The sequence below is a fragment of the Ammospiza nelsoni genome, chromosome 2, assembly GCF_027579445.1.
Source record: "Ammospiza nelsoni isolate bAmmNel1 chromosome 2, bAmmNel1.pri, whole genome shotgun sequence".
NCBI lineage: Eukaryota > Metazoa > Chordata > Aves > Passeriformes > Passerellidae > Ammospiza > Ammospiza nelsoni.
The window spans coordinates 81507936-81531940 of record NC_080634.1 but is presented as its reverse complement, the minus strand read 5'-3'; the positions used below and the strand labels follow the sequence as shown (position 1 = coordinate 81531940).

The following is a 24005-nucleotide window of genomic DNA, read 5'->3' as shown; positions in this document are numbered from 1 at the left end:
GTAGAACAGTACAAGAAAAGTACATGTGAGTTGCAGAATATATATGCAGAATAGGCAATAATACTTTTATATCTTTATTAGTTTCACTCCATATGTTTCTATAGGTTATGTATTTTAAAGTATTGCAATATGTAGATTAGATAACCAACTTTCGTACATCTCAACCACAGAAACTAAAAGTTCTCCTGTGGAAAAGTTCCCATTCAAACATTTTGGGTCTGTCACGTAACTGGACCTCAGTTACATAACTGACCAAATAAAAAAATCATTAATATTATATCTATACTATTTTCTCTCAATTTATGAGTTGGTGTATAATCAGGACTGTTGGAAAGAAAAGAAAAGGGCCAAATAATGTATTTTTCAAATACCATAAAACAAATCAAACTAATTATTTGACAATATTCCACCAGTGCTACTCTTCTACAGGTGAATTGTGCATACTGACATGGAGACGTGACAACCAAGTAAATAATGTTAAAAAAAGGGTCTTCTTATACCTTTGCCTCAGGTTGCTCAAAGAAATAGTCATTACAGGTATAATATCAGTTCCACTGAATTTACAAAAAAATCTCTGGAGAAGTTCCATAGGGCCAGTATTTTATGACTTCACCCTCTAAAGCTTGGGCTGTCGTGCTCCCTTGCTTAGTTTTCTGATGCATTTCTTTAAGGAGCAGATCCTCAAATGTGTTCAAGGTATTTACAACCATGTATGTGTGCGTTCATGCATACCCACACCCAGATACTTCTGAAATTAAATGTCCTAGCAGCCTAAGGAAAAACAAACAAAAAAACCCTCCACAATCTTTGACATCCTCCATTACGGGTATTCTCTCCCCAGCCAGATTTCACAAGCATTTCCATTCCATCCTTCCCAGCACTCACAGTTTCCACAGCTACAAACACCGTTACCTAGAATAGAATGAATAAAGGACAATTAGAATAATTGAAATGTACTACATTAAAATGTGTTTTATGGGAAGTAAAAAGCTATGCTAAAATAGATGCATTGTTCCTTTATTGTCCCCTTTTTCCTTTGGAAGGAAGCAATTACTGTACCATTGCATTAAGAAGCCACCCCACACCTATACTTACATGGCATTAATAGCATGTTCTCAATAATTCCATCAGCAGTATTGCAAATATTGAAATTGTGTATGGTGAAGTGTAATTTTGTACACCACTGTTTGTACCCAGCTGGTGAGGCCAAGTGTTCACACTGTGCCTCCAGGTACAAAGAAAAACAAGATTAACTATAATTCATAAAGAAAAAGCCATTAAAACCTATCAACAGAATAGCAATTAAACCATGGCTTTGAGCATGAAAAACTTTAAACCTAAAATCTAGAAGTGCTATACAAATAAATCCTATCTCAAACTCTGTATTAAGTGTAAAATGTCCTGGCCCTATTTTGCAGCAGTGGAACAGCTGAGACCCACCTATTAATTTTATTTAAATACTTTTATGACCCTTGGATGCTGAGTTTGAGACCTCTATAACCTTTGTATCTACGTAAACTCCTCTTCCTTCTGACTTTATGAAGATCCATGATTAGGCATTAGAGCTGCAGATAAGGCTCCTGTTCTTGTTATACTGGCTAGTTGTCTCCAGAAAATGACCCTTCCTAATGGGGCTAGCTGGAAGACACACTTTACTAGTGTCAGCCTTCCCACTCTCACTCTAATTGGCTTGCAGAGTTCTTCCACATCTAATAATTGCTCAGCAAAGATTTTCTAAAATTAAGGTTTGTAACAGGAAGCAGCCAGTGAGTTAATTTAGCAATTCCCATGCTGCTTCTTGTCACTACACTTGTCACAAGGGTTTGTTGGCAGCCTGCCCATTTCCATCGACATCTGCCACCTGCATATTCAGACAATGTTAAGGTGAAGCTGCTTGAATCATTTACCATCACATCACAAGAAAAGCTATCAGCTCTTCCAGCCTCCCACCGACAATTGTCTGATTGCTAGGAAGCTCTCTTAACCCACACAGCTATGCCCCTAACCTGTAAAAATCTATTTTACTAACCCACCAGTGAATTTTGTCTGTGACTTAAATGCATTACACACATGGAATGTCCAGTAAAAGAACAAAGGCTGAGGAAATCATAATAATGTCACTGTGTTCCTTGCCAAAACCCAGTAACTTGTAGTCTAGTTTGCAGAGAGAATTGTTGATAGATTCCATAGCTGGCTTACTTATTTAAATTCATACTCAGGCTTTTAACTGTTGTTTTGAAACCTTAGGTTGATTATTGCACTGCATGAAGAAACAATTTCAGCAGGTTTGAATAACCAGCAAATGTGCTTCCTCCATCAGTGGGGAAAGGAGAAGCTGGGCTTTGTCTAACATAATTCCCATCAACTCAGTTTGTTTCGTGAAGCAATTAAGTGTTAGCCTGTACTGCACCTGTGCAAATGAGACCATCGTGTTTGTCACAGTCTCGGTCATCGCATTCACAGAAATCACCCGAAATGTACCATTCCTGGGGTGAACAGATGCACTTTCCACAGTGGCAGGAGCCTGAAACCACAAAAATTATTACTCACAGTCAAAGAGTACTGGCACATTCAGACTAGAAAATAACAACCCAAGTCACACATATGCACACATACGCACATGTGCATGTGCACAAAATTGCTGCCTAAGAGGCTGTTGCATAAAAGAAAATAATCAAGCTAAAAGGCTTTTGAATGAAAGGATTCTTTTGGCATGAGTTGGAGTATGATGGGATGTTACTACTAAGAGCTTTGATCCTGCTATTTAAATTAATCAGGACTCACATTTTGAAGTTTTCTTTTGGTTTTAGAGACCTACAATCAGAGCTTCTCTCCCCAGTAACTTCTATTTTACTTTTTTTGTACTAGCAAAGTTCAAATTGTCCCAAGCCATTGTTACTGAAGGCAGTAAAATCACACCCAGGAAAAAAATAGTCTTCCTCATCGAAAGCTTTTAGGGATGAGCTCACAAAGACCAGCAGTGCCCAAGACTAACATCTACAGACCCCCAAAATCCTCACCACCATGAATGAAACTTCTCCACCTCCATGGACTTACTGAACATTTGCTCAGGTCAGAAAGAGTTTGTGCACGTAATGGCAGCTCAGCAATTGCCTCGTTCCTGCAGTGTGCCCTAACACCCCTTGTTGGGACAAGCTGTTCTTCCCATCAAGGATGTCAGGCCACACCTTCACAGGCAAAGCAGGGACTGTGGGGTCAAATTCAGGTGATGCCATAACCCACAGAGCACCAGGAACCTCCCATGAAGAGAAGACTCTGAGATGTCCTTACCCTTAGGAGCAGGTTTGTGGCTCTGAAATGTGGAAAGTGACAGGTGCCCCTGGACAATCATGTGTCCGGAAGCCTGAGAAGTGTGTGAAAGAGGCTTTTCTGCAACTAGAAATGCCACAAGGAGATGGTAATTCCTCCTGAATGATTCCAGCATTTGGCTGAAGAGACCTGGCTTTTACAGATCTCATCTTCAGCAGCCTGGCCCTGTGCAGATTTCAGATATTTAAACACTGAAGCTGGGATCTTACTAACTGCTAATCAAAAATCCTTTTGTGGATCTAGCCCTACGAAGGGGTAACAGCAAAAATCAATGTTAAAAAAATCGTAAAAAACACAGATAAATTATAGCAAAGAATATGTGCAAAATTTTCAGCTGTGAGGGGCTGAGTTAAAAAAAAGTCTCACAAAAGAAGCTGTTGACCTTTTACAGAAGATGCTTATAAATGAGTTAAATTCACTTGAAAATCCTAGCCTCCTGCAATATTTCCAGAAACATTCCATTAAAAAATCACCAATGTGTTTAACGCATTATTACAGAAAAAATATAGCTTGGTTATGTCAGAATATAGCCTAAAAAGGATTCATGGGTTACTCAACAGGGTCTGAGCCAAAGCCTATAAAATCATGCTTTTTCATCTTCCCACTTCTTTCAGTGACCTCTGAATAAAATCCATAGTAATAATCCGAATGCATGTAAAGAAAAAAAAGTTGCATCTGTTGAGAGCAACAAATTTTCCATTCCTTTTCCCATAAATACTGAAGCTTAATTCTTGAAAACTTCAGAACAGCCTCAGCAGAGTATCTGATTTGTAATTAAATATGTAATTTAATGCTTATTTCAAATTCACAAAAATTAACTCATTGCCTAATTTTAGGGAAACGCTTTAACTTGTAACATATGGAACATGTAAATATATTCAGGAAGAGATAGTGATTAGAACATTTGAGGATGGAAGTATTTGATTAAGTATCTACTTTTTCTGTGGGTTCTGAGTACTGCTTACAGGGCCACTGGCATAGAAAATACTGACATTCCCTACAAGGATCAAAGATGCTGTTGTATAAGGAGGCAGTGGAGGATGGCAGATATATCATAGGGTTGCTCTAGAAGAGGTACACTAAGATATACTTGAGGGCAATTTAAACCAAATACCTCTGATTATACAAACTGCAAGGTACATCTGAAAATAATGAGGAATAGTATGAGGATTTTAGTGAAATTACAGCAGTTATTAAGAGTATTACTCTGTAAGAAGCCTGAAGTGATTCTGCATCAGCAAGAACTGATCCTGATACTGAGGGATGCCCATGATGTTTAAAACTGTTTTGCAGAAGATGCAGCAAATTTAACACCAAGTCAAGCAAGGAAGATAAGGCTCCAAAATGCAAAATCTGTTAGGGAAACAAATGTATCGAGTCCTCTCCCTGAGCAGGGCACGCTGCTCTGGGAGGCTCCTCAGTTTAATTGAGTCTAATGAGTTGCAGGGTGTTTCCTGGGATCCCAGCCAGCTCCTCTGGGATGGGATTTGGCTCATTACCTTGCCCACATCCTGCACCATTACAGTCACCATGCACAGCCCTGTCTTTACTGCCAGGGAGGCAGCAGCGTGGTGGGTGTTGCTGTTTGCCTTGGGAAGAGCTTTTGCTACAGGTGGCACAGTCAGCGAGCCAAGATTCAGAAAACAGCCTAGGAATGTGGATGCCCAACTTTGCTTACATTAGCAGAGTGCAATTTTCTGATAGTGTTCAGCAGTTATCTGCTGAAAACCAGGACTCTTCACAGCCTATCAAAACCTATATACAGAAACTCATGCTATCCTCAGTCCATTGTAGCACTTGCATATCATGGCTAGGTTTCCAAAAAAAATGGAAAAACCACCATCAGTGCACAGGTTTGAAATTCCCTTTTATTTTACCAGTAATATTTTTTTTTCACTGTAATGAATCTGAAAGAAAAATTTGCCATTTTTGTTCCTAGATAGTTCTTCACTATCTATGAATGTGTTTTAAATTATAATTATCCAGTAAGACATGATTTCCAGATACATATCTCAGCATCAAGAATAGATTTGGGGGAAAAAAAGGGAAAAAAAGGAAAAAAATAGCATAGCAGCAAAATTTGTTATAATATAATGTATATAATTTTTAATTAGAATGTCTTTGCCTGTGATTCCCATCCTGCTTAGAGAAGAGGCAGGAGATAGTAGCCTTCTTGGATGTTTACTGGCCACACACTGCTGTAGATGTCTTATGGAGGTGATTTCTCTAATGTGTGCTCAGGGGCCAAATAAATTATATCTCCCAAAGGAAAAAAAATAAAAAAATCTCACCACTCTTTCTGTGAATGGATTTAGGGTCACAGATTCACAGAATGGGTCAGTTTGGAAAGGACAACACTAGAGCACCTTTCAGGCTGCTATAGATTATAAAAGTTACCCAATCCCAAGTCACGCCCCAGCAGCATAGCCAACAGAGGTAAAAAATTCTTGATATCTGTAAATTCCTAATGGATTATCTACTCCCAAAGCTTCAAAGTAAATGGTACCCTTGCAACACATGTTCAAAGGTAATTGTTTTCACAGTAAGACCCACAGGCTGGAATAAATAGCTCTTAGCCATCCTTAGAAAAATATAGCATATAATATGAATATTTTAAAAATCAACATCATTTTTCATGTTTATACTTGTACAGAAATATACATAGTGCATTTTATTGGTACCAAGCATATTCCTTCACCTTCCTGGTTTATATAAAAAAATCTCTGTGAGGCACACATTAAGAGAAAAAAGGCCAACTTCTGCAGTAAAACAGTCATTTCAGTTTCTCATTTCTGTACCTCTCACTCTTATACATATAATAATTTAAAGATAGTCCCATCTGGGAAAAAAAAAAGAGAAACAGTGCAACTTTCTCATTTTTTATGACACTGCATCAACTGAGGGGGAAAAAGCCCCCCAAAAAATTAAATGGTGCAACAGGGAGAATTCTGCTAAGTGATAATGAAAAAAAAACCAATAGATGAAGCCTGGGCTGGAAACCCCATTTAAATTTCCTCTGCACTGAAATAAAAGTTACCAAAGGGAAAACTGGAAATCTGCCTGTTGTAGAGGGTTCCTAACCGGTTTTTCCAGCTGGCAGATTTCTTTCCTGTCTATGCAAGGGATGTACAAATATAGGAAATGACACACAGAGTCTGGATTGAATGCATTCTAGCCTCCAACCAGTCTTTTTTTGTCTATTCTCCTTCAGACATATTATATACAAAAATAGGCAATTTGCACTACGGGGGAGCTAAAAAGCCCTCTTTCCATTAATGCAATTTCCTAGCCTGAAAGACTGCAAGGTAAGAACCTCAGAGAATAATTTCAGATAATTATCAAGATTTTCTAACTTTTATTCTTCCCTGTGGCAATTTTTTTAGAGCTGAACTGAAGCTGATGCAACCAGATGAATGGAAATTAGTAAACGAGAAAATTTGTAGGATTCATTTGTGGGGGTTGCAGACATCTACTTTTCCTTTGCAGCTGTTTTGGGGAGCAGAGGGATTAAGGGTACCAAATTGCTTTTAAACACTTTCCTCCACTTACTGTTGTCCAATATACTACATTTGCCATCTTCTTCACCACAGTGTAACTGTGGGTGGTGCCCTTTTTCCCCAGAGTGGAAGGAGCACTAACAGTTAGTTTATATTGTGCAGCCGCTCCCCACAGACCATCAGCTAAACACATACAGGAAATTATATGCCACAAACAAATTGCATAGGAGAGCAAAGCTGCTGAAGGCGTACGGCTGGGGTGGGTGACTGACAAAATGGATGCAAGTGCATTACAGAGCATCCTTTAACAACCTTTTAATAATGAGTGCCTTTGAAAGAGAGGGTTACTGAACAACAACCCCCTGCCATGCACATTAGTCTTCCAGAGCGTGATTATTTTCCTCTGTCAGGCACTGACACAGGGTAGCTCAGCTGGCAGATCTTACCCTTCCCGGAGCACAGTATGCCATCCGCCGACTCGCAGAGACTTCTGCTCTCCTCCTCCGTCATGTTGCACTTCCTTGAGTGCTGGCACAACTTTCCAAACCACCCATCCTGGCAAATGCATCGGCCACATGAGCAGATACCATGGCCTGTAACGACAGCAAGGTTGGTTATGAGCAAGACAAGCAGAAATCTGTCACTGTGGTTGCAGCTTCAGACCTCTTCAGTATGAAGTGTGTGCTATGGGATAGAAAGACTGATAGGTGGACAGCACCCAGCATCCAGTACCCCTTTCCAGCAGGATGGACTTCCCCAGTTCTCTCCTTCTTCTGTTAAAAAAGGTGCCCTAATGATGTGCAGAAAACAAGTGAGGGATAGGTCAAGGAAACCCTAGAACGTGAGTGAGAAATAGACATTAGAAGCCATAACTCACGCTTTAAAGAAGGGAGGGGAAAGATAAAATAGAATTTTAAAACAATTATTTACAAAACGGTTAATAAAAAATTCAAAATGTGTTGAATAATAAGCTAAGTAGAAAATTTTGCCAGGAAGAAGGGAAAAGTGCCAACATATATAGAGAAGAATATAGGAATGGTAAATTGAAATAAAAGAAGAAATGTCTCCCTGCCAGAATCACATTTTTCAGCTTTGAATAATATTTCTGCATTAGAGACAAAAATTCCTTAGCTAATTAGTTACCAGGGAAGCAAACACATACCAGTGACTTTTGCCCTATCCTATCTTCTATGTAGGGCAAGGGAGGAGAAATGAAGGGACTGAGATAATTTGGGAGCATGGACTGGGAAGAAGGGAACAAGCTGTAGGAGTATCTGGGAAAGCAAGGAGCTGTAAGATGCAGGGAAGCAAACCAGCTATTTAGTTTTCCTGATTAGTGGATTTCTCATGAGCCTCCTGTGCCATTTGATTTTGTAAACTGAGAGGCAACACTGGTAAAAGGCCAGAGGAGAGACAAACCTGGTAGTTTGCTGAAAGTGAAATTCATTCAAGTTTACTGATAGTCAAATACCTTAAAACTTTCCATTACAAAAACACTGGGAGGTCCAAAGTCTTGGAGTTGTCCTTTTCAGCATCTAAATATTCAAATTAATTTTTGTATCCCAAAAAAGTGTTGATTTTTGAGATGTTTTTTATCATATTACATTATTGATGTCTATTATATTTTGATCGTATTTATCATATTAAAGGCTCAGTTAACGATGACAGTCTTATTATGATAGTATTTCTACCCACTTTTTAAAATTGATAACTAGCAATGATAAAAGATTGATGCTACTTGAACTTTTGTGTCAGAATGGGGAACAAGAACAACTATGTGACAACCCAAAATACAAGAGGTAGAAAACAAGCATATGTACTTTCCTATATGCCCCTTCCAGACAGGGGTCATGCAATTATCTACATGAACTAACTAAACTAAAGCTTCTGTCAGAGTATTTTTATCGATTTTATTTATTTTTAATTAATAACATAGAGATTAGAACTCAGATTAGTTTAGCTTATTAAGAGCAAAATATTCCAGTGGATGCCACTGCTGGAAAATTATTTCTGAAGATACAAACCCCTCTACTCTTTTAGCAGTGAATAGTAAGAAATCCATGGCAATTTCACTGAGAAAATAATTTTAAGGCATTTTTCTCTCAGTCATTACGTGTTACTTAATGAAGAGACTGATCATATCTGTAAATCCTTTACACAAGTCAAATAAAAAGGTAATGAATAATCTATAAATTTGCAGCAAACAGAGCTTGCAGTTTACCACATAAAATTTGACCGGCACTTTTCTGTAAAGGAAATTTCTCTCTTCCTTTAAGCCATATAAATCTTCAAAACATAAATTATTCTTTTGTATCAAATAATCAATTAAAAAAATAATATTTGTTCCTAGTTGGCACCAGCTTGGGCAGCTGCAGCTTTCTGGATGCCTCATCCACTGAGGTGGCAAGTGTACAAGTGTTCAGCCCACTGCTTGCTGTTACATCTAAGCTATCTCATGTGAGTGTGGTAGCCTGAGAACAACTGCTTTACATGGTCTAGTTGTGAATATCCTCCTCACAAATCACAGAAGAAAAAGGTAATCTGAATAGTTAAATCAACATTTTATCATGTTAAGCAATTCATTTTGGCTGGAGTTCTTCAATTAGAGATTTTTCTTTACCTCTAACTATACAGATTAAGCATGTATATTGAGAAGTGCTGGTCTATCAATATTTCAGATCTAACAGAAAACGGTTAAAATCACAAACAAACTGCATTTTAAATGCTTATTCATAAAAAGCTATGTTAATGAACTTTAAATAATCAACAATGTTTTAAAAATTTATCTCAAAAAATAAAGACTATTACATGCGAGAGGCAGAGGAGACAAAAAAGATGGTGCCAAATACTCTGTCCTTTTCCTTAGAATTATAACTCAAATAACCACAATATTTAAATGTGAAATATGAATTCACCAAAAAAGCAAGATGTGGCAGATTACTAGCAGGGGTTCATTATAACCCAAATCAGCCTGAACCAAACTGGGCACCATGATGAATTTTTTCTTGCCAGGCCTGGAACTGAAATTGTGTTGTTGTAGGAAATTCTGGTTTAGGATTACTCACTCATGCAGCTGTTGTCAGTGTTCCCCAAAAACCTGCAAAATCATTTTATAATGCAAAAGGCACCACTACAGGGGAGCACAATGAAAAAGGGAAGCAATCATTACAGAGAAAACTGGTTCTTATATACAGACTAACTATTACAAACAGAGGATGTTCCTGAAGGGCAAACTGAGGCCAGACCCAAGAAAAATTTGGCATCTCAGGAACAGAAGTTTCTCAGACTAATACAAGTAATGTTTCTAATGTATTTTAAATAAATGAAAAATAAAAAGTTTTAGAAGTGTAATAAAAATATGAAAAATTGCAGCATTACACAGGATACCTGATATAGGACACCCAGAAAATGAAACAAATATTTCTTGTTGTATTTAAATAGGAACAGGATTTCAATTTCTATTTTTTCTTCTAAATCACAGAACTTTCCATTATATTATTAACAGAAGAGAATATTAAACCACATATATCTGCAAGAAATATTTCAAGGTGAGCAGGCTTCATTACCCTGCCCAAATATGCTAAACAAGCTGCTAAAAATGTTCTTTGAACACTGATTTTTATTTTTTGTTTTGTATTGAATACCAGAAGACCAGAACAGTTGTAACAGCTGTTACAGCTGGAGAAACTTAATATAGATGTGAATTAAAATACTGACTTCCATTACATTTTCAAAGTAGGTCAGCTAGTCTTGTCTAAGTTTAATGAAGGTGGACTGTGGCTCCAGTTTGAGTGACACAACAGTCAGGCAGCCCAGCAGCACCTTCAAGTGAAGCACTGCAGCAAAAAGGGCCAATGTCATTCTCACATCTACCTACGTGGAGAAAAGTGGGGAGGAGCAAAATAAGAGCACGGATGAGATGGTGTTAAAGTCCTGCAACTCTGTGATATCCATGTTTGAAGAGATTTTGGCAAAACTTGGAAGGGTAATAAAAAGTTCTGAGGAATTCAGAGGGTATTAGAACAAGTATTCTCAAATCCCAGAGAAAGACAAAGCAAGAGAGAAAACCTGACACAGACAAAACCATGTAAGAAATGAACCAGCATTTCAAACAAGGGTGATGACTATTGGAACAAACTTTCAAGTTGTGCTGGCATGGGCTAAATTTCTTAGGAATTCTGAGAACATGGCCTGCTCAGAGACAGACTCTTGCTGCACAAAGTGCACAGAATTCAACACAGGGGAAGCATGGAAATAGTGTAATGGCTATTTAAAGCCTAATAAAAGAAGTTCAACAGAAAAGCCCCTTTTGGATTCACAAAATTAATATCTACTAATCAGCTTGAATGTTAATGTACTAGCAATTTCTTTATTGCTCATTTGAGGAGAAAAATTAAATTAAAATGCTTTTTGCAAACCTGAATAATATTTTATGCTATCTGAAAAGCTAAACAAACTTAGTTCTCTGTGCGTCTATGTAGTGTTGACTTTTCATACACCCACACAAATGTCTGGGTGACCAGGACATAAATCTGTAGTGCATTTAAAAAATTAGAAAAAATTAAAATTAATTTAATTTAACACAGACTATGCAATGCCATTAATACCTGTACTAGCTGCAATCATCACTCTTGAATCTAATACCTACTGGTTGTTTCAAATTTATCTGTTTCTGCCCCTGGATGTGCCTCAGAGCTAGGATTAAACACAAGGACAGAGGCACTAAACCATTAACTCTCCTCTTAGAATTGTCAGAATAAAACCCTGATTCACATCAGTTTTATTCCAGTTAAAATATGAGTTCTCCACTATTTAATACCACAATTTTCACCTTTGTTTGCATCAGTTTTACCTAGTAAACGCATATGAACCGTTGGTTGGGTTTTCTGTAATTTTTGGTTTTGGTTTTGGGGTTTTTTGCACCAGGAGAATAAATTGCACTTTTCAATAACAAATACCATAATAAAATTTCTCGATTCATACATATATATATATATATATATATATATATATATATATAGTATATCTATCTAGTACATTCACTATCCATATATAGTACTGGATTCTGCTACGATTATATGTTCTTCAGTTCCCTCTATCAAAAGAATATGGTCCCTGGTCTAAAGACTCTTTGACAGAACAGATGAAAGAGCTGTTGGACAGGATATAAACTTTTATTTTAACACAGTAAGAACCTCAGAGAAATCAGAGGTTCAATTCAGATGCCCTGTGGCATTGGACATGCCCTGAGGCATCAAGGACATCCTCATGATGGCAGCAGCCAGACAGGCACTGCTGTGTCCTTGTGGAGCCAAGCTGGGGTCAGGCAAGGGCTGTCTTTGGAATCACAGGTGATAAAAAACGCTTTAATTTAGGTGGCTGAAGACTTTGAAATTATGTGCTGTATAGTCAGAGAAGCCATGGTAGACTCAGGAGTCATATTTCTAAATTCTCAGACCAGTCAGTGCCAAACCTGTCTTCGTTTGGGAGAGTGACAGGTATTATTTTTTTTTCTTAATTTGTTTTTTACATATATTAGAGATTTCTACAAATGTCTTATGTACTTCTGTTTCTGTGGATCAACATTATTGCAAGAAATGAGGAAATTGTCTGACAGCAACTGTACCATACTTAGCTTTGCTTAATCAACCATATAATTAATCATAGCTCTCTCATTTCTATGGTTATGGTCTTACTGGTCCTCATAAGAACATGATATCTGAAAATATCATGCTTCTGCTCCACTGAACAGATCACAAAAATAAATGTCATTCATGATTTCTGCAGCATGGACCTAGAATTTTCATGCAAAAGAAAGATTTTACATTTCCTGTCATATATTTTGTATTCAATAAAAAAGGAAAAAAGGCAGACCTTCCTCTGAATCCAATTATTTAGCCTGGCTGGATAGTAATGAAAATTTTATATTCAAAGGAACATGGCAATTAGGGGCAACTTATACCAGACTTTGAGAGGGAGCTTTAGCATTGTACATCCTGGTGATGACTGTGCAATCCTAGAACCCATTGCTATAAGAATGTGATATGGAAGTTTCTGGCTCAGATTTAAAAGTTCAAATCATTGGAAAGCTGGGAATTGTGGCTTAAGGTAGATGTATGCCTTATAAACTCCAGATTTTCCCTTGTTCACTGACAATTCATTGAGAATAACATTGGAAATATTAATACTGGTGCAAATGATGCATGGATGAAAATGTGTAAGTAGGTTCCAGAAGAAACCCCAGAATGAGATCAAATGACCTGCATTGATAACCAACAACACAGTCACAGGAGTAAACTAAGGAATGTATTATTTTGTCAAAAACAGAAAGTCTGCACTCTCACAGAACAACAATATGTCATGATGACTTGCCAGAAGTGTGTGTGCTCAACAACAAGAGATGTCAATGCAGACACAGAAAAAAACTTGTGTCATTCTTTTCCTCATAACCTCAACAATAACAGCATGTCACAAACTAAGAATGTCAAGAACTAAGAATGTCAAAAATCAGGAAGCACAGACAACAGGTACCCGACATGCCTCAAGTTTACAGAGATAAAAGTAAGAAAAATTGTGAGTCAAAAGGATCACCCTAACTTTTGGGTCCTGAATATATAATAGATGTATTCAAAGACCAGTTTTTTATTGTTGGTTGAGAAGAAATAAAAAGTCCTACTGAAAACTTGATGGGTGGCATCTCTTATCCATGTTCTGTGTTGCACACAAGGAATCCTTACCAAACTGCTATATGCAGACACTTTGATGCTTGTATTTTGGCATGAGAATGCAAGAGGATGAAATCAACAAAAGATGTGTCTGAGTGGGGAAAATTAATTTACTAGTGGATTTCCTAAAAGTAATTTAAAAAAACCCACTAAATTCTCCTCCCATAAAATCTCAAGCAGAGTTTTTGCTGAGCTGTTTTCTTACACTTTGAGAAGAGAGAGGTGTGAAGGCAAATCTCTGTAAGGAGTGAAATAAAAATTACCTCAGCATTTGCTCCAAGAACAAGTCAACTCCTCCAGCTTCTGGAAGTCCTTTTAGTACAACCAGAATTTCAAAGTAATGATAACTAAAGGCATTGGTATTAACAAAGAAAAGATAATCTGCATTTACTCTTTGATGTGGCATGACACAACTAGATTCCCTACAGTGTTAGGATTGCAGTTTGGTGATGATTGTATTTTTATGTGCTCTGGCCAAAAAAGTCATCACAATGGAATTGCTCACTTGAAAAAAAGAGATCAGACTTAAAGTATTCCACTGTCATGAGTGACAAAGAACAGGTTTACTGGAATGACCAGTCTTAGTTGTTTTTTATTGTTAAAGACAGTGCAAACATTTATAAATAAACATTAAAAGGCCTTATCAAAGCTAATGTTCTTATTGGTGATGTTCTTATCTTCACTATTTGAAGCACAGAATGATAGATTGATTGTGATATAATACACAATGGATACATCCATAGGTAAGAGTCTTGTTACCTATACCTATCTTGTTACACAAGTTACCTGTTACAAGTTTAAGCCTTCGCTAGTGATCCTAGTTTCAACCAACTGGTTTTGTTTGGTTTAGTTTCCTTGCAGAGTTTTTGAACAGCACAATTCTACAGGAACTTGCGGTATGCAGAGGACCCCAAATGTTTTGTTTTGTTCCTTTAATGGCTGCTACTTGGCTGTGACAAGAACTCACAGCTAGGCCAATAATCATCCAGAGAACAAATTGAAGTGAATGGAATTAACTTCTCAGAGGGATGAGAGAAGTATGTCTCACCAGGTTACAGGATGAGTAAATATCAAGCCTGGTGTAAAAAAGCAACACAGAGTTGCCAAAGACTTCTGCTGGCAAACATGTGATTCTTTGGTCATGTGTGCACTCCAAAATCATTTAACTTGCCCATGAAGGACTCAAAGAACCAAGTAAAGCCAAAGGAAATGTGATGTTAAATACTTTTGTGGAACACTGAAAATATTAAATAATCAAAAAACCTGAACAGTATGGCAAGGGCCATTAGGTAGAATATACCTATCTCAAAAAGGCTGCATGAGACACCTTCTCCTGTCTTAGCACATTAAATCTATGTACAGAGGCACAGAAAAAGGAACATGAAGAAAGACCTGGAAAGCAGGTCAAGGAAGGTGAGTCTCCCTCTCCACTCCACTCTGCTGAGACCCCACCTGGAGCTCTGTGGTCTCTAGTACAAGAAAGATATGGATCTGTTGGAGCAGGTCCAGAGACTATCCCTAAAAATGATCAGAGGGTGGAGCACCCCTATTATGGCTGAGAGCATTGAGATTGTTTAGCCTGGAGAAGAGAAGGCTCTGGGGAGACCTTACTGCGACCCCTCAATGCTATAAAGGAGGAGTGTAAGAAAGACCAAGAGAGATTTTTTTTTTTACCACGGTCTGTAGTGACAGAACAAGGGGTAATGGTTTTAAATGAAAGGAAATGGGTTTAGCTGACACATCAGGAAGAGGTTTTTTAATATTAGGGTTTGGAGACTTGCAACAGGTTTCCAAGAGCTGTGGATTCCCCACCCCTGAAAATGCTCAAGGCTAGATTGGATGGAGCTCTGAGCAGCTGGATCTTAGTGAAAGGTTCCCTGCCCATGTCAGGGGTGGTTGGAGTAGCTGATCTTTAAAGGTCCCCTTCAACCCAAACTGTTCTGTGATTCCATAATTATATGAATCAATTTCTAATAGCAGAGTGCTGTGAAATCTATGCTGAGTCCTCCTGCAACCTCTGTCTTTGTGGAGACATTAAGTCTCTATTCTTGGTACTGCATTGATGGACAGCTGAATTTTTAAGCGAATGACTCACTACCATCATGCAGAAACATGGCCATGGGATCTCATTCAGTTGTACCCTAATTTATCATAGCTTTCACCTCATGTCTTCCTATCGTTGCATGGACAGCTGGTCTGGAAAGCAAGCTATTAATCAGTCTCTGCTGGCTGTAGAAGGCCAGTAACAATTCTTATTCAAATAATTTTGGTTGTCACTCACATTTCTCAGTTCAGCATGCATTTAACCTGAAAACACTGCTCTTCCTTCTTTGTGCTTACAGGCACTCAGTGCTCACTGTCAGACCCCACACAGTCCAGCTTATAATGCTCTGAAGACAGATTTACTAGCAAGGGCTTATGTCCTTACTGTGATTGCCTAGGCAGCAACAGTGGTAGAAAAATAGCAATGAAAAGAGGACAAGGAAAGATAAAAGAATAAACAGTTCAGCAAGATATTTCAGGAAGTTCAGCCTGAGACAGAAGCATAGACAAACCCAAAAGAAAGAGATGGAGATGTAACAATGTAAAATATGAGTGATATAAACAAAAGAGAGATTTTTAGCATGGATGATGATGAATTTTATGTCCCAACTATTTAACATCTAACAAATACGAAACAGATTTTCAGTGGGTTTTTTTGTGTCTTTTACACAAAATTAAATTTCAATTTTTTTTTTCTATACACTCATACTATTGAATTACTCTGAATGCTGTTTTTATGGCTAGTTAGATACTCAAAACAAAATTTTCTATATATGTCTATATTCTGCATGGCAGACACCTTGAAGAAATATTCCCTATAGTCAGAATTTTTTTATGTACATGAGGAACATGAAGGAATACATTATTTTTCCTACACAGAAATAAGGAATACAATACAATGTGCCATTGTTCACACAACAACTTTGTTAACATGTGGAATCAAAGAGTCATTTTAAAAAACAAAGCACATAAAAACTAGAAAGCGAGCATTAATGATAAATATTATTTGGCTGCTTATAAAATACCATGTGGTATGCATGCACTTACATATCCAAAACTACCTTGAAATACTGCTAAACACCAACATACTTTACTGAAATATCACAACGTAAGGCTTTCACTGCCAATACTAAAATAAACCATCTGCATCTACAATTACTATGACACTGTCTCTCAAGCATTTTACATTCTTTCATAACATATTTTGCTACTTTTTTAGAAAACAGGCATATCACTGTTAGTGAATACAAAATATTTAAAAGTTTTTCTGGTCATCAGTACCTTTAGGTTTATTACAACACCTTCAATAAAGCATCACAACTAAACACAATGTAAGGTTACCTAATGTTTTAGGTTTTTGTTTAAGTGTCTGATGGAACTGATGGAATACAGCAGTTCCATTTATGTGTTAGCATACCTAAAGTCTTAAAATAAATATTTTCTAACATGTTCAATACTTCTAGTACTTGTTTTTAACAAAAATCTGCCACCTTATTATCAATGAATGATGTAATTATTCTATAGTGATATTGTTCTATAAAATCAAGGGGAACAGAAAGCTATATACAGTTAAGATTTAGTTCTGTTGTGCTGCTAAATTCTGCTATGTTATGTGATATTAAGCGAACACATACCCCCACAGACATCGCCATCTGCATTTTCACACTGTCGATCATCACATTCACAGTTTTTGCCATGAACTCTGTTGTCTCCTGGAGGGAAACAAGTACATTGGCCACACTCACATCTCCCTGTAAGAATAAATGTTTGTTAGAGTCATGATTTCAGGAAAGTAAAATAGATTGAATAAACCCCAAGTTCATGCTGCATCCTGACCCCAAAGACAAACTACGAGTCACACTGCATTGATTAAATATAACTCATAAACACAATTAAAAACAAACAAACAAACAAACAAAATCATAGCAAAACAAAACTATTCCTCCTCCATGGCAACCAGATGGAAAGTATATCTCTGTTATAATCTTAGTGGAAATGGCAACAATAAGCAATCACTAGCACTGCATGTTTTTCATATCTGAACTTAGCATAACTGAGCTGGCCCATGCTTATCTGCATAATTAACCTCTATAGTTGATCTAAAATATTTAGCACATATCTCAGAAACACCAACACAAATGTGATCAGAATTAAATAGTCTATGCACAGAGCTATCTAAGATACTCTCTATTCGTGTAGAAAAACAATTCTTCAAATACCTGTCAAGCTTTTTGAAAGCAAAATCCCTGCAATTTTTCTTGTCTAGATCTGAGGAAATAAGCACAACCTCTGTCACAGTCTTCCCTTCCATCAATCTATTTACAGGAGAGCTCCCCAGAGCTTAAAGGGACAACAGATTTATCCAAGTTCCCACAGATTTAACTCCAAAACCCTAAGGGCAGAGTACAAAATGGCCAGATGTGGAAAACAATGAAAATTAATACATTAAAATTTATAAATTAAAAATAATTAATTAAAAATTATTATACAGAAAAGTCCTACACTGAACATATCTGAGACCAATTCAGTTCAGATAATGGGCCCTAACTCCTAAGAGTTTGTCTCTGTATGTTGTTAAATTATTTTATGCAATGCTAGGGAAAGAATGTTCTAAAAATGGCACAAATCATGGACCAAACTCATACATTTGGTGGGCTTGGGAAGGGGTATTTTGTGTAAAAAATGGCCACTATGGAAATGGACTAGGATGCAGAAAACCTGCCCTTATTAATTTAGTCACAGCATCAGTGAAACTCAACTTGGGCCTGGTCACTGCTCTACTGAGCGCAACTCCCAGTATAGTATTGCTGGAAAGTAAAAAAATATCCTCCAAGTGCAGCCTTTCACTATGCAACCAGAGAGTTCACAACACACTGCACTAATTTTTTCCAGCATTTGCTGAAATATTTTATTGAATGGGAAAGGACTGTTAATGAAAACTTCAGTAAAGGTTTTCTAACTGTAGGTGTCATGACAGTAAAACCTTTTAGGGTAAGGTACTGACAAATGATTACTTCCTTTCCCAACTTCTAACCTTAATTTGTTATATTTATTTGTGGGGTTTATATTTTGTTTGGCTTTTTTTTTTTTCTTATTTAAAGAAAACAGTCTAATTAAGTTGGAATAGGGAGAAATCTTTTTACTCGTGAAAAAAAATTCTAAGCTCATTTTACAACTTCTATACTCTTCATCTACCCAAGCCTCAACATACATTGCACTTCCGAGCTGACATTTTATGCACCAGGATTCAATCTAGAAGGACATAAAGGGCAAGAATTTTAGCAAAGACATACAAAAGAGAATTACAGTAAATACTTAATACCTTTATTATATGCATAGTTTAAAAACGATGTTTCATTGTCAATTATATGAGAATACTTGTTTCAGAAAGAAACTTTTTACTGGAAGTGCATCTACTGCATCATGAAATAGAGTTGTGCTTAATAATAATGTCAAAATTTAAGATATGATTGCCTACAGAAAAAATGATGCTATTGGTCTGCATTCTCTAGGCTATAATCATTTGTCAAGGACAGCAAAATTAGAAGTTGGAAAAAAAAATCCCTAGTGCCTAAATACACTGAGAATTTTATTGAGTCTACTTTGTCCCTTTTTATGCATTCACCTTAGGCAACCTGATCACTTTTGCAAAAGTGCCACATCAGCCTGTCCCAAGGAACAGTCAGGAACCTGCAGGCTGAGAGGCTCCTGATGAACAGGACCCATCTGTTGTGAAGACTGTGACATAAACAAAAGAAGAATCTTCAGCAGTGGTCTCCTGGCCAGACATTGCTATGATAAGGATGCCTGAAGATGTTAAAATCATTTTAAGCCATCTGCTTTTACTAGAGGAGTCTTCAGAGATGGAAAATCCTCAAGAGGAATGAGCAAAGGAAGGTGCTGCAATGAGGATCCTGCAGGTTCTGTAATGCTTAATTTAGTAAGTCAGAGTCCAGTGGCTGGTCCCTTGTGCTGCAGCGGGAACAGGCTCCTCTCAGTCCCTGCTGCAAGTATATTTATTCATTTTAGCTAATGAGCAACAGTTTCACCAGCAGAAAAATGGAGGGAAGCCCATCCCTAGACAGATCGAGCACATTTTTTCATGTAGGAGATACAAGATCAAAGGGAATTTAGGCCCTACTTTCTCAATCTGTGCCTCTTTTTTTTTTTTTTTTTTTTTTTTTTGCCTGGCTCTCACCTAAATTACACCTAAATATGGTTTAGATCATCTGACTGCAGAATTGAAAGTGTCTTGAAAATAGACAGAAACTTCAGTCAGCAAGTGCGCTGGAAAAGGATTTCTTTGAGTTATTTCTTTATATTTAAATATTCAAAAATAGAATTATAGTTTTTTATTACACTGCTGCTGAAATTGATACTCAAATTATTAGTTCCTTTATTTTTACAAACATTTCAAATTCAGCATGAGAAATTAATTTAATAGTGTCACTAAATAAATGCCACTTTGTACTGGCTACAAAAATATTCTGCCTCCAAAAGTAGTGAGATTTTGGTTAGATTATGTAAATCAGGCTTACTCTAAGGAGATAATTTAACAAAGAATTAAAGTCCTATTCCTTCTGAACAGCTAACTATATAGTATGTATCTGTTGCTGAAATATCAGAAGCCACACCTTATTCTGTGATCTTCTTCTCCTAGCTATTGTGATAAAGTACTTGCCAAACAAATTCAATCATGCAAAAGTAATTTGAAGCTCACATTATACTGAAAAGAGATCAGCACTTTACTAAACATAATCCTTCTTTGTATAGAATAATAGGTTTACCATAGCAACCTACAGGGAAAGCTACTGACATACATCCTAAAATTTCTTTAAATTCCAAGGCATACAGAAACAATTAAACATGGGATGAATATAACATTCTGCACCTTCTCAACCATCTGTGCAAGAGCTACACTTTATTTGTAAAAAGAAACCAGCTGACCTCAGACATTTTACAGCAAGTGGCTTCTACTCTTCCTCGCTAAACAGGGAGGGTAAATGTCATTATCAGATGGCTTCAGATGAAGGCAGCTTTATGATGGAAGTTATATGTGCCATTAGCATTGAAAAGCTTAAGCCACTTACTGCAATGCAAAATCCTAAGAATAGAATAATTATACAAGACATTTATTTGCCTACAGTCTTAATATTTCCTCACGCTTCTTCCTCCCGTTGATGTCAATAGGAGTATTAACTTATCACTAATAATTGTTAGTGCTTGAAGAATGACAAAAGATCAGCTTAGGTTGGGGTTTTTTGTTTTTAAAGGGAATTAAAGTGCCACATCTCATCAAAACACCAGTTCATTAGATAATTGACTCTAGAATTTTAAAGAAAAATGCTGTAAGCTTTTAGCTTTTGATTTTATTCCCCATTTACTATAGAATTTTTTCACTCCTCATGTCCAACATATATAAAACATAACTAAACAGTTTCTAGATTAACATTAAACCTGTCCCCATACAAATTGCTGTGACAATTAGCTGCTTGCATTCAAACAAATTTCCAGTTGCCTATATGGATTGACTGAAAGTGTCCTTTGTACAGGTAATTTTAAAACTCTGTGCTAGAAATATATAATTTTTTAATAAAGCATTTTTACCCTGTTTTGGCCAGCAAAGGAAGAGATAGTAACAGCTTTCAATGTAAAAATAAACACTGAGTATAATAAGACATAATTCATTGTCTTTCCCTGCCTGTAACTCTATAGCATAAAGGATTTTTTCTGTGCAGGATGATGAATTTTTATCTTCTAAATGAACACAAATAAACAAAGCCTTTCTTCTGTTTATGTTTTTGGTTTTTTGTAAAAGGAAGACAGTGCCAAAATGCACTGACAGTGTGGTAAAAGCATCTCAGGTTCATCTGGTATATCAAAAAAATGGTGTTTCAGGCTACTGATAAATAGGAGGGAATCTGCCTTTAGTAAGGACTTTTCTGCCCCATGGCTGTCCCATGCTTAACATATGAAAGCATTACCTATCAGAAATTGCAATTTCTTTTTTATCACAATCTCAGGCAACTTGAGCACATTCAGTAAAGCTGCTGTGTACTTCTGCCAACAGAACTCATTTCATGCTGGATGTGAGCAAGATGATCTAAAACAATGTTCAGGTTCAGAAATGGCAAACCAGAGAAGGGGGATGGGAAGATTTGTACAGAAGATCACAAAGTTTCAGTGCACATAAAGGGTGAGAGGAAGAAGATGTGGCTGAAAGCAAGTAATAGAAGGCAGCAGATTCAAGTAAGGCAAAATATAATTCACTGATTGAGTGGTGGAGGGAATATAAGACCAGTAAAGGGAACAAAGAGTACCACAAAATTGGAAAACAAAATGCAACACTGGCGAAAAATAGGGTGGTGCCTCACTCAGAGGTGGTCAGAGCAGCACAAACTAGCTAAGCTTGATCGATGTGCAGAAATTTAGACTCAAGCAGGAAACAGCTACAGATTTCTTAGTGGCCATGCAAGGTGTGTTTTGTATGTCCTATTCCAAAAATTGCCTGGAATTAATTTCTATCTAGATTGGCTTTAAAAAAATAATAAATATATTGTATTGACTAGATAAAAAATAATTCTGCTTTATACACGAAAGGATCCTTGGGTTTTAAAATGCTGGCAATTCTTGGATCTGGTTTGTTGGGTGGTTTATGAGGGGCCAGAAGAAGGGAACATTTGGAAGCATATTAAGTACATACAAAAGTATCCTTAGAATATCTTTAAATATCTGACTGATCTCACTCAAACAATGAAGATCTGGTGACTGTTAGGGGTTTTGGGATGAAGGACTTGTTTTTGTGGAGATAATTTGAAAATTGCATCACAATTGGGTTTTCCACAAAATGTTCAATCAACAATCACTTTTTTTTTCCCTGCACTGTATTATGAAGAATAAATTTATGCATTATGTATTATATATTAAATTTTGTAAAAATAAATTATATATTATGAAGATAAATTTATCTATCTCCTCATACACAAGAAAAAACATTCAGCAGTTATTACAAGAACCACTACTTGCTTGGGTTTGGATTGAGAACTTGCTTTCTCTTTCTAAATCAGTATACAGAAAGTAAACATGCCTTGAGTCTACTCATAAAAAGATTATTTGCAGCATCACTGACCCAAGACCTCAACTAAAGATATAAAAGCTCCAGAGAAGGGCTTAGCTGAATCATACCAACATAAAATGAAATGAAAATGGCTTTAAGAAATCTAAAGTAATCTCCAAACTTCAGAATTTTGTGCTCTTTTTTTCCAAGAATTTTTACACTAAAGCAAACTTTTAATGGCAAGTTCTGAGATTTTTATTCAAATAACATGAACAGTAGCTGAAGTATATAATTAGGTTAAATAGCTGTACTTTTCTTAGTCTTATTGGTCACCTCTCAGCTGCAATAACTGCATCAGCTACTACATTCAGAACTATCAACAGGTCTGAAATAAATGTATGTAAATGTATGTAAATATTTGGCCTAAGGAAAGCAGCAGAAATTCACAAATTAAGAAAGTCTTTTGTTAAAGCTGCCTGAGACTTTCCACTACAGTATGTTCTATCAAGTTGTTCACTAGTACAAAATACAAGATTTCCCTTATATAAGAGGTATCGTGGGCATATTTTCTTAGGTAGAAAGAGTATGTTTATTTTAATTTTTTAAAAAATTGATTTATAATATGAAAGAGTACCAAAGAAGGTCTGACAGTTTAATTTGTTCTTCAGGGTATAAAACCTAAAACCACAAAAAACCCAGATAGAAAAAGATAAAATAAGATAAAATAAAATAAAAAGATCTCAAGAAATAAAAGTATGCTATCCCAAACAATGCAACCTTCGCAACAGTGCAAGCAACTGAACATCCAGTATTGTAAAAGCAAGTGTCATGGAAGAGCGACTTCAAACAGCTGAGACTTGTCCCCCAGGTTTGGAACACACAGGATGTATGACTGGAAGTCTGATTGCACAGCTGGCATATGGCACCTGAAGTAAATGCTTTTTCTTTGTGACAGCTTAATAGTGAAATACTTCTTTAGATAATTCCACTCAACAGCACCACTTTACAGATTTAGCATCAGATAGTCTTTCAGAGCTCCTGCCAGTCAGCAACACTGATTTCTATCTCCTTTTCCATGCTGCCATTCTTTTGATTCTACTTTTGGTTTTTTATTTTTTCCCCTCTCTTTCTTCAAAAATTTTGGTAAGAAGTACTGCTGCTCTGCTAGCTTCCTTGTCAGATTGTTTGCTTGACATCTGCTGTCATCATCAAGCTGACACATCTCCTCCATCTGCCTGCTCTAAGTAGCCCTTCTTTGAGGATGCTCTCAAAAGCTCCTTTTGTATTTCTGCACAGCCAACAGGGAATTTCTAGAGGAGTTCCGGGAAAGGAGTCATCCAGGACACCCCTGCC

At 36.8% G+C, this 24005-nt stretch overlaps 1 protein-coding gene across 1 annotated transcript in view; it reads right to left on the bottom strand.

Moving 5' to 3' along the window:
• Positions 1 to 61: 61 nt before the first annotated feature.
• The window catches only part of ITGBL1 (integrin subunit beta like 1), a 123747-nt gene continuing 99803 nt past the window's right edge, over positions 62 to 24005 (bottom strand). The window contains exons 8-11 of the mRNA XM_059493447.1: positions 17230 to 17346; positions 7274 to 7420; positions 2411 to 2524; positions 62 to 912 (exon numbers count right to left, since the gene is read on the bottom strand). Coding sequence (XP_059349430.1) covers positions 821 to 912; positions 2411 to 2524; positions 7274 to 7420; positions 17230 to 17346 — 470 coding nt within the window. The 3' untranslated portion in view covers positions 62 to 820. The remainder of the gene's footprint in view (positions 913 to 2410; positions 2525 to 7273; positions 7421 to 17229; positions 17347 to 24005) is intronic.